Source organism: Hyperolius riggenbachi, chromosome 1 (genome assembly GCF_040937935.1).
Source record: "Hyperolius riggenbachi isolate aHypRig1 chromosome 1, aHypRig1.pri, whole genome shotgun sequence".
In the NCBI taxonomy this organism is placed as follows: domain Eukaryota; kingdom Metazoa; phylum Chordata; class Amphibia; order Anura; family Hyperoliidae; genus Hyperolius; species Hyperolius riggenbachi.
In genome coordinates, this window is record NC_090646.1 from 505898775 (window position 1) to 505915888 (window position 17114).

At 44.7% G+C, this 17114-nt stretch overlaps 1 protein-coding gene across 1 annotated transcript in view; it reads right to left on the reverse strand.

Annotated features, from left to right (window-relative positions):
* Positions 1 to 17114, reverse strand: part of PIWIL1 (piwi like RNA-mediated gene silencing 1) — a 144810-nt gene that overhangs the window by 89009 nt on the left and 38687 nt on the right. Inside the window, exon 7 of the mRNA XM_068243664.1 lies at positions 1929 to 2009. Within this exon, the coding sequence (XP_068099765.1) occupies positions 1929 to 2009 (81 nt within the window). The remainder of the gene's footprint in view (positions 1 to 1928; positions 2010 to 17114) is intronic.

The window sequence follows — 17114 nt, forward strand, 5'->3', positions numbered from 1 at the left end:
CCCTTCCAATGCTGGTCTAGTAAAAAAAAAATGCTGGTTGCATATAATATACTGTAAATAATGTTTTTGAGCAAAGTTGAAATGCAGGGTTATATTCCGCTTTAAACTTAGGCAGGTGCATAAATTTGGGCACTTTTAACAAAACATTTAGAACTAATTATTGGAACGCAAATTGACTTGGTAAGCTCAGTGATCCCTGACCTACATACACAAGTGAATACAATTATGAGAAAGTATTTAAGGGGGTCAAAGTTTTCCTCATTTTAATTTTTTCTGTAAAGTAGCAACATGGGGGTCTCAAAACAACTCTCAAATGACCTGAAGACAAAGATTGTTCACCATCATGGTTTAGGGGAAGGATACAGAAAGCTGTCTCAAAGATTTCAGCTGTCTTGTTTCTACAGTTAGGAACATATTGAGGAAATGGAAGACAGCAGGCTCAGTTCAAGTTAAGGCTCGAAGTGTCAGACCAAAAAAAAAAATCTCAGATAAACAGAAGCGATGAATGGTGAGATCAATCAAGTGTCAACCCACAGACCATCACCAAAGACATACAACATCATCTTGCTGCAGATTGAGTCACTGTGCATGGTTCAACCATTCGGTGCACTTTACACAAGGAGATGCTGTATGGCGCTATGCAAGGAAGAAAAACACCACAGCATTCCCAGAAAAACACCCGCTACCTACAGTAAAATATGGTGGTGGTTACATTATGCTGTGGGGCTGTGTGGCCAGTGCAGGGACTGGGAATCCTGTCAAAGTTGAGGGACGCATGGATTACACAGAGTATCAGCAGATATGGTGAACAATGTCCAGGAATCACTGACAAAGCTGAAGCTGCGCTGGATCTTTCAACAAGACAACAACCCTAATCACTGCTCAAATCCACTAAGGCATTCATGCAGAGTAACAAGTACAATGTTCTGGAATGGCCATCTCAGTCCCCAGACCTGAATTTAAAATTGAAAATTTGTGGTGTGAGTTAAAGAGCTGTCCATGCTTGGAAGCCAAACCTGAATGAACTAGATGTTTTGTAAAGAGGAATGGTCCAAAATACCTTCAGCCAAAATCCATTGAAACCTACAGGAAGCGTTTAAAGGGAAGGTTCAGGGAGGGTGGCTAAAAAATAAAAATCAATTTCCACTTACCTGGGGCTTCCTCCAGCCCGTGGCAGGCAGGAGGTGCCCTCGCCGCCGCTCCGCAGGCTCCCGGTGGCCGACCCGACCTGGCCGGCTGCCAGGTCGGGCTCTTCTGCGCTCCAAGGCCCGGCACTTCTGCGTCCCACGCCGGCGCGCTGACGTCATCGGACATCCTCCGGCTGTACTGCGCAGGCGCAGTAGTTCTGCGCATGCGCAGTACAGCTCGGAGGACGTCCGATGACGTCAGCGCGCCGGCGTGGGACGCAGAAGTGCCGGGCCTTGGAGCGCAGAAGAGCCCAACCTGGCAGCCAGCCTGGCCGGTCACCGGAGACCACCGGGAGCCTGCGGAGCGGCGGCGAGGGCACCTCCTGCCTGCCACGGGCTGGAGGAAGCCCCAGGTAAGTGGAAATTGATTTTTATTTTTTAGCCACCCTCCCTGAACCTTCCCTTTAAAGGCTATAATTCCTGCAAAAGGAGGATCTACTAAATATTGATTTCATATCTTTTTGTGGTGCCCAAATTTATGCACCTGCCTAATTGTGTTTAAAAAATTATTGCACACTTTCTGTAAATCCAATAAACTTAATATCACTGTGTGTGTCTCCTATATGATATATTTAACTGACATTTTTATCTTACCAACCCACAATTTATACAGGAAAATCATAACTTAACAAGGTTACCCAAACTTTTGCATATCATTTTTATTTTATTTATTATATAATATCACAGCTGTAAATTCTTTGTAAATATGTGAAGGTAAATGTATACAACATGTTTGCATACTTATGTGCTCTGATGTCAATTGGATCACTCGGGTTGTAGTAATTACGTCCAATTTGCTTCATGTTCATCATTTTGAGAAGCCTGAAAGCACGAAGTTATTTTACCATTAGTTGTACAGCAAGATATAGCAGAAAAGTACTTTATGCTATTTGAGTACACTAGTTTTCTAAAGTTACAGAATGCCCAGCAAGCTCCTGGTGAACCAGAGCTCCTAGGAGTGTGTAAGGGGCTGAAAGAGACCAAACCTTAATAAAAATGCTATGTAAAACAGAATTTTGCCTTAACCTCTTCCCAACCGCCTAATGCAGATAGGCATCGGGAAGGTGGCAGCCTCAGGACCGTGTGACACCAAAAGGCTTTGAGTCCTGTGGCAGGGTTTTGCAAGGGATCACGCGTGCGCACCCCCGCTTGAATGATGGAGCCGCAGTCCATTTACAGTGTACAGCGTTGCGTTCTAGCATGAAGCAGCAATCAGAACTCAACCAACCATGTGCTAAGAGGTCAGGAATCTTTTTAGCTTAGAGAGACACAGAATTTAAAATATACCTCCCTGAGAGCCATACAATATGGTTCAAACTGGGACAGTGTGCATGCACAGCAGAGGGCTCATGTTGCCATGGTAATGTGTATACAGTTGATCCACCCAAGTTCTCTTGGATTTCAGCAACATCAGCAATTTCACAGAGCCAGAAAGGAGAAATACCGACTAACAGCATGTACAATTAGCTAGCTGACTTGGGGGTTGATTCACTTTGTAGGACGAGATCCAGCGCACTGCCTGTCAAGCCTATAGGGTCAATCAAAGTGTGTGTGTGTGTGTGTGTGTGGGGGGGGGGGGTCTCATCCAACAAAGTCACTGGACCAGAAAGGGTCCAGGGTGGGACAATTGGAGCAGCTGTTTGTTTTGGGGAGCACGAGTAGGTTAGTAGTACACGCTACAGCAGTAGCGTGCCTATTTGAAAATTTTACTTGTGCTGCTTGAGCAGTGTAGCTTTGTGAATCAACCTCTACTAATTTGTCTGTGAGCCAGATGCAGCCATCAAAAGAGCCACATCTGGCTCGAGCCATAGGTTCCCTACACCTGTGCTAAGATGCATCGCTCTGCAGCAAGCTATTAAAGCTGCAGAGTACCGAATTGTAAAAAATAGCCTGGTCACTAGGAGGGGGGTGAAATTGGCATGTATTGCTCTGGGCATGTTTTGTTGGGGGATCATGCGCACCAATGCACACATCCCTGCTTGAATCGCAGAGCTTGGCTTCGTCATCAGTCTACCAGCGGCGATCGCCGCTGGGAGACTGTTAGATGGTGAAATCGCCATCTACATTATACAGCGCTGCGATTTACAGTAGTGCTGTACTGGGGACAGCCGTGTCACTTGGATATCCACTGGAGAGGCACAGAGAGCGATCGGCTCTCACAGGCTGATGCCTATGAGAGCTAATCGCTGGGATTGGCGGGGGGGGGGGGGGGTAAATAAAAAAAAACAAAAACTAACAAATTAGTAATAAAAAAAGGGTTAAGATTGCTAAGTTAACAGAAAGCTCTGTTGGTGGGCAGAAAAGAGAGGGATGTGTGTTAAGTAGTATGGCACTGCAGCAAGCTTTTAAAGCCGTAGAGCCCTAAAATGTAAAAAAATAGCCTGGTCACTAGGGGGGTGTAAGCCAACAGTCCTCGTGGTTAAACCTATGGTCCTGAAGTGGTCAAAACAGAAGGCATTTGCAATTATTCAGGTTGGAGTGAGCTCGGAGGTGGCCTCCAGTGCATCACTGCTGATTATGCAAATCATCTTTGTTGTACCCAATACCTAAACACACCTCCAGATCCGCTGGAATGCAATGATCTAGCTTGTTAATACTACAGAGACATTAGTTTGGTCCTGTACCACTTTAACCACTACTGGACTGCCAGTAGTAAAAAAACATCTTGTTGGTCCCTTTTAATGGTCCAACAGACATTTTAAAACGCCCTTCGCTTCCGATGCTCGTGCACCCGCTCCCACACGTGCATGCTCAACCTCACGTGCACTTTAAATAAAAAAGAATTTTAAAAAAAAAATGATGATTTTAACGTAACTGTCTCCGCCCTCACCAGTTAGGCAGTTAACTGGATGATAGTGAAAAAGTGGCACGCTGTAAAGTATTGCTGATTTATGCCCCCTAAAATGTTTTAAAGTGGATCCGAGATGAACTTTAATACATTGCATAATCGTGTTCTTTACATATAGTTTATAGGGCATTCCTCAAGCCAAATACTTTGTTTTAATACTCTAATTCCCTATAAACTAAACAAGCCTCGCCCACAGCTTCTCCAAAACACCAAGGCACTCAGACCCATGTAGCAAGGGCTTATGGGAGCTCAGTCTGGCAGGAGGAGGTGGTTACTAGCCAGAGATTTCAGATGCAGAGGGGAGTGAATTTTTCACAGGCTGAGGGGTGGAGATGCAGTTGGAGATGACCTCCTTTTGTGTCCTACCTGATCATGCACCTCCATTACTGTGAACCCATGCTATGCATCTGAGTGAACCTTGCCTAATCTCCATGCTCCCCTCCAGTGACTGAGCATTACCTTGTACTCATACTGTGGTCTTTCTTGTATTCATGTATTGCCATTTTGCTGTATGTCACCCCTAAATATTGTCTGTAACCTAAACTAATCTCCAGCACTGCGTAATATGTTGGCGCTTTATAAATACAATAAATAAATTGAACAGCGAGGAGAACGCCAGCGCATACCACTAAGGATGCATCCGAAATGACCACCAGCTCAGTGTGCAGCACCTAAATAGATTTTCTGCACACCTTGCATTCAATTCAGATGCAAATCATATGCAAATCTGCTACTACTTATTATGCAAACAGGAAACTCAGGAGGAGGGGCTGGGAGCAGCTAACCTGACAGTTACATAGTTACAAAGTTAAGAAAAGGTGGGGGGGGGAAAAGGCTGCGCGTCCCTAAATATGCTGCAATTGAATGGTTAATCGCACAGGCGATTAACCATTAACTTTGTAACTATGTAACTGTCAGGTTAGCTGCTTCCAGCCCCTCCTCCTGAGTTTCCTGTTTGCATAGTAAGTAGTAGCAGATTTGCATAGGATTTGCATCTGAATTGAATGCAAAGTGTGCAGAAAATCTATTTAGGTGCTGCACACTGAGCTGGTGGTCATTTCGGATTGTTAAGCTTGGGGGTGTAATCTCCACAGTCAGCATACAACACATAAGCTGACGTGAAGGAGGTACACACACCAGCACAAGGGATCAGGATATCCCCAGTTTAGTGGAGGAGAGGACTGACTCCAATAGGAGATTGTAGTGCACAGAGCCGGTGCAGATCTGAACAGCCACAAACACTTTCGTAATAACGTCTCAGCGCAAGGTAGCGCTGAGCGCATAAACCAGGACTGAGGAGATCAGGACAGGTAGACAGAATGAACGCTTGCTAGCTAGCGATTACTTAGCGACAGCAAGCGTCCAAAACCAGACAGACTGGAATGAGGCAGCCAATGCGTTGCGGCGATGGCGTGCCTCACAAAGACAGGACAGGAGAGACAGGAAATAGCAGGATCGAGATAGATGAACGTAACACAGATAAATATACAATAAGTATGTTTTCCTAGCGTATTACAATTACAGCTATCAATGAAACTATTCGTAACGTCTGACTAACATATGTATATATTGGCAATGAACCGATATATGACATAAGCAGGAACTCTGACTAAGACTGAAGTAATACAGGGAACAGGACTCAGAAGGATTCGCTATCTCTTCGCAGAGATGAACGCAATCCACAAACAGGACCAGGAACAGGATAACTAGCTCAGCACGGGTGTTCACGATACGCGCAAACTACCAAAACGTGCTGGAAAACTGACTAGCTGAACACAGGAAATAAACAGTTCGTGTACGTATATATCAGCGACACTGATATATTAACGTAACACGAATACAAGGAAAATAACAAAATGAGCAAGTATGCGTATATATTGGCGATGAACCAATATATGACACAAGACAAGCAAGTAGCAACTTCTAGAACAAGAGCAGAACTAGGAGGACTCGCTGACCCCTTCGCAGGAGTCAGCGCAGTCCACACGGACCAAGAACGAGGTGGGGCACGAGCAGAGTAACAGATAGAGTCTGAAACTATGATAGCCCATGAGACATTGCAGGAAGCAGTTCTTTATACTGAGGTCATCCAATGGGAGCAGACCTGCAGATTCCCACACAAGTGAATGGTAATTAATCACAGGCTGATAGCAGGAAAAGGCAGACAATGATATGCAGCCTGCAGGAAAGGGACTGCCCCTCCACTGCAGCAGACAATGTTTGTTTACACAAGAGCATGTCAAACTGTCATTAATTTCAGAGTGACTGCAGATGGAATCAGCAACTAGTTCAAGTGCAAACCAAACTATGCAAGAAAATGCATGTAATGTCATCAGAACTGCTTGGGTTACAATACCACTGCAGCCAGCAATAAACGCTGCAGACATGATCATAACATTACCTCCCCCCTTAAAAGCGGATACCAGACGCTTTTTGAAACTGAAATTCCCAACAAAACAATCTGACTGATAATTCATAATGACCGGGACAGCCCGGCAAGACCAAATTCCAGAATCAGTCCCCACAAGACTGGACCCATCAGAACCAGAACCTACAGAACCATGCCCGTCAGCACCACAAGCCTCAGTGTGATACCCATCAGAACCACGACTTCCAGAGAAAAGCCCCCAGAAACTCTCTGAGCGATACCCACCGCCTTCTCGGGACTGTCCAAAAACGCCAAAGCCTTTGCAATGCCCACCGGAACTGTCCCCACCAACACAAAACCCACCGTTGAACCAGTCCAAGGTACCAGGACAAGTTTCCTCAGAGATCTCCCAGAACACTTGGAAGCTCCAAAGAGATCCCCACAGGTCAGAACGCTCCTTAGGTTCACATGGAGAACCATCAAGAACCCCTATGGAACCCAGGGCAACTCTAGAGTCAGGGTCACAAGGACAAACATCAAGATCAGGGTTTTTAGGGACCAGAACCATCTCCGGGCATGCAGGCCAACCGGCAACATCAGAACATGTCTCCACTAGGGAAGCGTGTGAGCACGCCAACACAGACACACTTGGGCACTCTGGCATACGAAGCACATCTGGGCACACTGGCACAAGAGAGACTTCTGGGCATGTCAAGGAACTGCAAACCTCAAAGTCAGTCAAGGTAGGACCGAAACCAGGACTGGGCAAAAAAAAATCATCATGACTAGACTTCACAGTTACTGGATTGTCACTAAAAAATGCAGGATTAGACTTAGATGTCTCTGATTCCAGCAAAGTTATTAACAAATCATGTTCAGGGGCATTTACAAGACAGGACAAATCTTCTGATGTATGCACCGAACTAGACAGGGTTCCCATAACTTCTTCTGGACTAGACAGAGACTCATCAAATACACTGGATTGGAGCTCATGAAGGGCTGCAAAACAAGTCAGTAGTGCAGCAATCCCCACTGAACTAGGCAAAACTGAGTAACTCACTGGACAGGAAGGGGACTCAGGAACTTCTGCCACACCGGCCAGAGAACCAGAATTTTCCAGGATACAGGGCTGGGTTTCAGAAACACTCATTAACCCGGACTGAAATTCTGAGATTTCTATTATTTTTTCCAGCGAGTCAGAATTATCCATGTTACAGGGCAAGACTTTTGAAACATTCAGAGGACAGGGCTGGAGTTCCTCGGCTGTTACAACACTGGAGAGGGACTCAACAACATTGGTTAAATCAGACTGTGTACAGGGCAAGGTATCTAACACACTTGCTGACAAGGACAATATTTCAATGGCTTCTGCTTCGCTGGGCAGAAATTCATCAAGTTTTATTAGAGCAGACTAATTCCAAAACAGCTGCTAGACAAGTGAATATTACTGCAACACCAACTGAGGTAAGCAGTGCCTCAGACTGTTCTGCTAGAGGGTTTGAAGTATCCAAAGTACTAGGTGAAGCATAAGACTCTGTGACCACAGCTTCACTGGACAGGATCACTGAACAGTCCACACTGCAGGGCAAAACCATGGAAGCACCTGCTGGACAGCATAATGATTCTGTGACCTGAGTTTCATTGGAGAGATCTACTGCACAATTCATGGTACAGGGCAAGTTCACTGGAACATTTTCTGAACACGGTAATAATTCTGCGATTTCGGACTCACATAGCAGACGCTCTGAGTTATTCATGAAACTAGAGTGAGGTGTAGAAACAGGAAGATCAAAACACAATGTTTGCGCATCTAAATCACCATTCAATTGTGAAATTGGAAAATTCAGATGCTGGGGTTCTGAGATTTCTGGACAGGATCGCTGGGACTCAGAAACTGATGTAGTGCATCTATTGGCATCTGCTGGATCAGACAGGAGTTGAACTTTATTAACACAGGTAATTTCTGCAGAAGTGTTTGCAGAGACAGGCAAGATTTTTCTGGTGTCTGTTTCACTGAACAAAGACTCATGAGTACTGGCTAGGCTGGACTCAGAAGTCAGCAGGACCTCTGGGTCCTCTGCTGAGAAATTTGTGCAGGGCAAGATTAAGGAAGTATTAGTAATTTCTGTCTTACTGGGAAGTAACACTGAGTTATCCATGGTACAGGGTGGAATTACAGGAACTTCAATTTCACACAAAAGGAGCTCTGAATCACTCGCTGAATCAGCCAAAGGTGCTGAAGCAGGCGAGTCCTCAGGAACTGAGGAAGTGGAACAATCTCCACTTGACAGTGTGTCTTCCCTGGTATCAACTGATTGAATTGCATAAAAATCGTCCAGAATCATTCTCCACACATCGATCAATGGAGCCACAAAGTCATACCCACACACACCAGTTTTTATTAGGTTATAAGCAGACTTAATGCATGCATTCAATACTAATTCACTTTTTGCACTGTAAAACTGACAAAATGAACTTGCATCTTTCTTCCATTCATAGACCAGAGCTTCCATCTCTCCTTTCTCAAATGGAGGATCCCATGCATATTTAACAGCTGAGCATTCCGGCTGATCATAGTTTGCAAATGTGTTAGTGGCAGAAACATACATTGGGTTATTTAGCAGGTGATTGGCCGATTTCTTATTCCTAAGGATCTCCAATACCTGTAGCAAGTATTGAACTGTAGTGTATGCAAATTTCCCTTGCTGCACGAATAAATTGATCTGTTCAATACTCTGTAATATATCTTCATAATCATATTCAGATAATTCATTTAAACAAGAACCTTTATTTTCCCTGGCTAGCAATGAAAGTTCATTAGTAGTTTCATAGGTCCATTTGACTCCCCTGAATGGTGACTGAATTTCATTATCTGCTAATGGTGGAGTCTCGTTACAGATCTGATGCGCAGTCGCCAAGGGCAACGACTCCGCTGATTGTAACGCTTTTCTTTTGGAGCGTTTACGTTTGGCTTTAGACCCTGCTGCCTTAGCAGAAGAAAAGTTATCAGAACAATTATCTGCTTGCTGATTATTTTTGTAGGCAGTAGAAGGAGCAGCTGATTGACAAGCTGCCAGGAGCTTATCAAAAGGGCTAGGCAAATCGGTTTTGCGCAGCCAGTTATGGATCACAAACGCTAGAAATTCCAGTGGTCTTTCTTTTAAATTGGTATGATCCAAGACATCGTAGGCCCACTGAAACAATCTTCCCTTAAATAAAACATAAACTAGCTGGGGGGCCCACGTTGAAACAGGAGTAGCCTGGAGCTCAGGATTGGCCAGGAACCTGGCACATTCGGAAAAAAACTCATTTTCTGTTTCAGAATTGAGCTTCTCAAATTTCTTAAAGGAACAGGAACCATAACAGTGTCATTTTTGCTGGGAACCCCCCCCACAATGGGGATTGGTAATGGGGCTATCATAATGTTAAGCTTGGGGGTGTAATCTCCACAGTCAGCATACAACACATAAGCTGACGTGAAGGAGGTACACACACCAGCACAAGGGATCAGGATATCCCCAGTTTAGTGGAGGAGAGGACTGACTCCAATAGGAGATTGTAGTGCACAGAGCCGGTGCAGATCTGAACAGCCACAAACACTTTCGTAATAACGTCTCAGCGCAAGGTAGCGCTGAGCGCATAAACCAGGACTGAGGAGATCAGGACAGGTAGACAGAATGAACGCTTGCTAGCTAGCGATTACTTAGCGACAGCAAGCGTCCAAAACCAGACAGACTGGAATGAGGCAGCCAATGCGTTGCGGCGATGGCGTGCCTCACAAAGACAGGACAGGAGAGACAGGAAATAGCAGGATCGAGATAGATGAACGTAACACAGATAAATATACAATAAGTATGTTTTCCTAGCGTATTACAATTACAGCTATCAATGAAACTATTCGTAACGTCTGACTAACATATGTATATATTGGCAATGAACCGATATATGACATAAGCAGGAACTCTGACTAAGACTGAAGTAATACAGGGAACAGGACTCAGAAGGATTCGCTATCTCTTCGCAGAGATGAACGCAATCCACAAACAGGACCAGGAACAGGATAACTAGCTCAGCACGGGTGTTCACGATACGCGCAAACTACCAAAACGTGCTGGAAAACTGACTAGCTGAACACAGGAAATAAACAGTTCGTGTACGTATATATCAGCGACACTGATATATTAACGTAACACGAATACAAGGAAAATAACAAAATGCGCAAGTATGCGTATATATTGGCGATGAACCAATATATGACACAAGACAAGCAAGTAGCAACTTCTAGAACAAGAGCAGAACTAGGAGGACTCGCTGACCCCTTCGCAGGAGTCAGCGCAGTCCACACGGACCAAGAACGAGGTGGGGCACGAGCAGAGTAACAGATAGAGTCTGAAACTATGATAGCCCATGAGACATTGCAGGAAGCAGTTCTTTATACTGAGGTCATCCAATGGGAGCAGACCTGCAGATTCCCACACAAGTGAATGGTAATTAATCACAGGCTGATAGCAGGAAAAGGCAGACAATGATATGCAGCCTGCAGGAAAGGGACTGCCCCTCCACTGCAGCAGACAATGTTTGTTTACACAAGAGCATGTCAAACTGTCATTAATTTCAGAGTGACTGCAGATGGAATCAGCAACTAGTTCAAGTGCAAACCAAACTATGCAAGAAAATGCATGTAATGTCATCAGAACTGCTTGGGTTACAATACCACTGCAGCCAGCAATAAACGCTGCAGACATGATCATAACACGGATGCAGCCTTAGTGGTATGCGCTGGCGGTCTCCTCGCTGTTCAACCAAATGTAAGTTACACTTTTTTTGCTTAGCTGCTCCCAAGGTTTTAAATTTGGGTTAGGTCACTTGCCCGGAGGTTTGCCTCACCGTGGCGCAAGTGTCTAATATAATATACTTTGAATGCAAGCCATATTGGAAGCTAAAGTTCTTCCTAGTTTAATAAATGTTAGCACTTGTCTTGGATGCAGGGCATGCATTTTTCAGTCTAGCAGAGGTGGTGTGTGCCTGTGCGATTAACCATTCAATTGCAGCATGTGTTTAGGGACGTGCAGCCTTCCCCCCCCCCCCACCTATTCTTAAATAAATAATGATGACAAACAGAACATGGACACTCTTATTGCATCACAGGAATAAATCATCCTAAACTATTGAAGCTGTATGCAGCCAGATTTGCTGTGTAAACTAAACTTTAGATAAGACAGACAAGAAACTTGTTAGTTTTTCAGCTCTTCTCCGCTTTAAATTAAGGTTACTGTTTTTTTGTTGATGTTTAAAAAAAAAAAATGTATTTAGAATTGTATTAATTTAAATACTTCAGCCTATCTGGACAGATATACTCGTCCAGATAGGACTCACTGACTGCCGCTGTTCCCGCCACCCCGGAGATCAATGATTGTATCAGTGTCTCCATAAGGGCATGTTTCCACTTATGCGGTGCGAATCACCGCGGTAAAAATTTGCATGTGGATGCGAATTTCGCATGCGGTTGTGTGCAAATTTTCGTGCGAATTCGCATGAAAATCCGCATGGATGACACTGTATGCGAATTTTCGTGCGAATTCGCATGAAAATCCGCATGGATGACACTGTATGCGAATTTAGCCATGGCAGTGCCGGTGTGCTTTTCCATTGATTTGCGAATTCGCATGAAAATTCGCATACCAAAGCCGCAGGCGATTTCCCTATTAAATACATTAGCGGCAATTCGCATGCATTCCACACGCAGGCGAATTCTGAGGGCTCTGCCGTGCAGAAAAATCCTGCACAGAAAAACTGACAAGTGGAAACAGGCCCATCCACTTGTATGGGCTGTGCGAATCTGCATGCAGGAAACGCATGCAGATTCGCGATAGTAAGAAAAACCAACGGCTTTCTCGCTTACAGGATGAACAAAAAAAAAGTTGCCAAATAGTAAAACTCCATCTACACAAATATTTTTTTAAAAATAGATATTTTATAAATGTATTTAATTGTGTATGTTTACCTAAGCACTCCAAAAAACCCCAAACATTTTTAATAAAAAAAAAAAAAAATATTACAACACAACAAATAAATAGTTACCTAAGGGTCTGAACTTTATGCATGTCAAGAGAGTATATAACTAATTTTTATTAGTATAAGCTTGTTTTAGTATAAGCTTTATTAGTATAAGCTTGTTAACCACTTGCCGACCGCCTACTTCATATTGGCGGCGGCAAAGTGGCAGCCCCAGGACCACGTAACGCAGATTGGCGTCAGGTCCTGGGGCACTCTCTGGCCGGGGATCGCGCGCTGGGATGCGCGCGCATCCGCCGGCAATAGGCTCCGCCCACCCGCGACATCAACCCGCCGGCCAATCGGAAGCGCCGGCGGGTTGTTAACCCGACGATCGCCGGATAGGAAGCGTATAATACGCTTTGTAATGTTTACAAAGTGTATTATACAGGCTGCCTCCTGCCCTGGTGGTCCCAGTGTCCGAGGGACCACCAGGGCAGGCTGCAGCCACCCTAGTCTGCACCCAAGCACACTGATCTGCCCCCCCCTGCCCCCTGATCGCCCACAGTACCCCTCAGACCCCCCCTGCCCACCCCCCAGACCACCATTTGCACACAATCACCCCCCTAATCACCCATCAATCACTCCCTGTCACTATCTGTCAACGCTTTTTTTTTAATCCCTAAACTGCCCCCTTCTCCCTCCTGATCACCCCCCCACCCCTCAGATTCTCCCCAGACCCCCCCCCCCCCCTGTGTACTGTATGCATCTATCCCCCCTGATCACCTGTCAATCACCCGTCAATCACCCCGTCACCCATCAATCAGCCCCTAACCTGCCCCTTGCGGGCAATCTGATCACCCACCCACACCAATAGATCGCCCGCAGATCCGACATCAGATCACCTCCCAAATCCATTGTTTACATCTATTCTCTCCTCTAAACACCCACTAATTACCCATCAATCACCCCCTGTCACTGTTACCCATCAGATTAGACCCTTGCGGGCACCCAATCACCCGCCCACACGCTCAGATTGCTCTCAGACCCCCGCCTTATCAATTCGCCAGTGCAATATTTACATCTGTTATTCCCTGTAATAACCCACTGATCACCTGTCAATCACCCATCAATCACCCCCTGTCATTGCCACCCATCAATCACCCCCTGTCACTGCCACCCATCAATCAGCCCCTAACCTGCCCCTTGCGGGCAATCTGATCACCCACCCACACCAATAGATCGCCCGCAGATCCGACATCAGATCACCTCCCAAGTGCAGTGTTTACATCTCTTCTCTCCTCTAAACACCCACTAATTACCCATCAATCACCCCCTATCACCACCTGTCACTGTTACCCATCAGATTAGACCCTAATCTGCCCCTTGCGGGCACCCAATCACCCGCCCACACCTCAGAACGCCCTCAGACCCCAGCCCTGATCACCTCGCTAGTGCATTGCTTGCATCTATTTCCCCCCTCTAATCACACCTTGAGACACCCATAAATCACCTCCTGTCACCCCCTAGCACACCTACCCATCAGATCAGGCCCTAATTTGCCCTGTGTGGGCTCCTGATCACTAGGCCAAACCCTCAGATCCCCCTTCCGATCACCTCCCCAGTGCATTGATTGCATCCATTTTCCCCTCTAACCGCCCCCTGAGACACCCATCAATCACCTCCTGTCACCCCCTAGCACTCCTATCCATCAGATCAGGCCCAATACATCCTGTCATCTAAGAGGCCACCCTGCTTATGACCGTTTCCACAAAATTTGCCCCCTCATAGACCACCTGTCATCAAAATTTGCAGATGCTTATACCCCTGAACAGTCATTTTGAGAAATTTGGTTTCCAGACTACTCACAGTTTTGGGCCCGTAAAATGCCAGGGCAGTATAGGAACCCCACAAGTGACCCCATTTTAGAAAGAAGACACCCCAAGGTATTCTGTTAGGTGTATGATGAGTTCATAGAAGATTTTATTTTTTGTCAAAAGTTAGCGGAAATTGGATTTTTATTGTTTTTTTTTTTTCACAAAGTGTCATTTTTCACTAACTTGTGACAAAAAAATAAAATCTATGAACTCACCATACCCCTAACGGAATACCTTGGGGTGTCTTCTTTCTAAAATGGGGTCACTTGTGGGGTTCCTATACTGCCCTGGCATTTTAGGGGCCCTAAACCGTGAGGAGTAGTCTAGAATCCAAATGCCTCAAAATGACCTGTGAATAGGACGTTAGGCCCCTTAGCGCACCTAGGTTGCAAAAAAGTGTCACACGTGGTATCGCCGTACTCAGAAGAAGTAGTATAATGTGTTTTGGGGTGTATTTTTATACATACCCATGCTGGGTGGGAGAAATCTCTCTGTAAATGGACAATTGTGTGTAAAAAAAAAAATCAAATAATTGTCATTTACAGAGATATTTCTCCCACCTAGCATCTGTATGTGTAAAAATACACCCCAAAACACATTATACTACTTCTCCTGAGTACGGCGGTACCACATGTGTGGCACTTTTTTGCACCCTAAGTGCGCTAAGGGGCCCAAAGTCCAATGAGTACCTTTAGGATTTCACAGGTCATTTTGCGATATTTGGTTTCAAGACTACTCCTCACGGTTTAGGGCCCCTAAAATGCCAGGGCAGTATAGGAACCCCACAAATGACCCCATTTTAGAAAGAAGACACCCCAAGGTATTCCGTTAGGAGTATGGTGAGTTCATAGAAGATTTTATTTTTTGTCAAAAGTTAGCGGAAAATGACACTTTGTGAAAAAAAAACAATTAAAATCAATTTCCGCTAACTTGTGACAAAAAAAAAAAAAAATCTTCTATGAACTCACCATACTCCTAATTGAATACCTTGGGGTGTCTTCTTTCTAAAATGGGGTAATTTGTGGGATTCCTATACTGTCCTGGCATTTTAGGGGCCCTAAACCGTGAGGAGCAGTCTTGAAACGAAATTTCTCAAAATGACCTGTGAAATCCTAAAGGTACTCATTGGACTTTGGGCCCCTTAGCGCAGTTAGGGTGCAAAAAAGTGCCACACGTGGTATCACCGTACTCAGGAGAAGTAGTATAATGTGTTTTGGGGTGTATTTTTCCACATACCCATGCTGAGTGGGAGAAATATCTCTATAAATTGACAATTGTGTGTAAAAAAAATAAAAAAATTGTCATTTACGGAGATATTTCTCCCACCCAGCATGTGTAAAAATACACCCCAAAACACATTATACTACTTCTTCTGAGTACGGCAATACCACATGTGTGGCACTTTTTTGCAGCCTAACTGCGCTAAGGGGCCCAAAGTCCAATGAGCATCTTTAGGCTTTACAGGGGTGCTTACAATTAGGCACCCCCCAAAATGCCAGGACAGTGAACACACCCCACAAATGACCCCATTTTGGAAAGTAGACACTTCAAGGTATTCAGAGAGGAGCATAGTGAGTCCGTGGCAGATTTCATTTCTTTTTGTCGCAAGTTAGAAGAAATGGAAACTTTTTTTTTTTTCTGTCACAAAGTGTCATTTTCCGCTAACTTGTGACAAAAAATAAAATCTTCAATGAACTCACCATGCCTCTCACTGAATACTTTGGGATGTCTTCTTTCCAAAATGGGGTCAAAAAAAGGAAAAAAAAGGCTCTGGTCCTTAAGGGGTTTTATGACTGCAGTCCTTAAGTGGTTAATAGTGATGGACACAAATTGAAAAAATGCACCTTTATTTCCAAATAAAATATTGATGCCATACATTGTTATAGGGACATAATTTAAATGGTGTAATAACTGGGACAAATCAAATACAGTGAAGGAAATAATTATTTGACCCCTCACTGATTTTGTAAGTTTGTCCAATGACAAAGAAATGAAGTCTCAGAACAGTATCATTTCAATGGTAGGTTTATTTTAACAGTGGCAGATAGCACATCAAAAAGGAAAATCGAAAAAATAACTTTAAATAAAAGATAGCAACTGATTTGCATTTCATTGAGTGAAATACGTTTTTGAACCCTCTAACAATAAAAGACTTAATACTTAGTGGAAAAACCCTTGTTTGCAAGCACAGAGGTCGATGACCAAGTTTGCACACATTTTAGGAGGAATGTTGGTCCACTCTGCAGATCATCTCTAAATCCCTAAGGTTTCGAGGCTGTCTCTGCAACTCTGAGCTTGAGCTCCCTACATAGGTTTTCTATTGGATTAAGGTCCGGAGACTGACTAGGCCACTCCATGACCTTAATGTGCTTCTTCTTGAGCCACTCCTTTGTTGCCTTTGCTGTATGTTTTGGGTCATTGTCGTGCTGGAACACCCATCCACGACCCATTTTAAGTTTCTTGGCAGAGGGAAGGAGGTTGTCGTTCAGGATTTCACGATATATGGCTCCGTCCATTTTCCCGTTAATGCGATTAAGTTGTCCTGTGCCCTTAGCAGAAAACGCTTTGGGGGCGTTTTGTGCCCTTAGCAGAAAAACGCCCCCAAAGCAAAATGTTTCCATCCCCATGCTTGATGGTGGGGACGGTGTTTTGGGGGTCATAGGCAGCATTTTTCTTCCTCCAAACCCAGCGAGTTGAGTTAATGCCAAAGCGCTCTATTTTGGTCTCATCAGACCACGGCACCTTCTCCCAGTCACTCACAGAATCATTCAGGTGTTCATTGGCAAACTTCAGACGGGCCTGCACATGTGCCTTCTTGAGCAGGGGGACCTTGCGAGCCG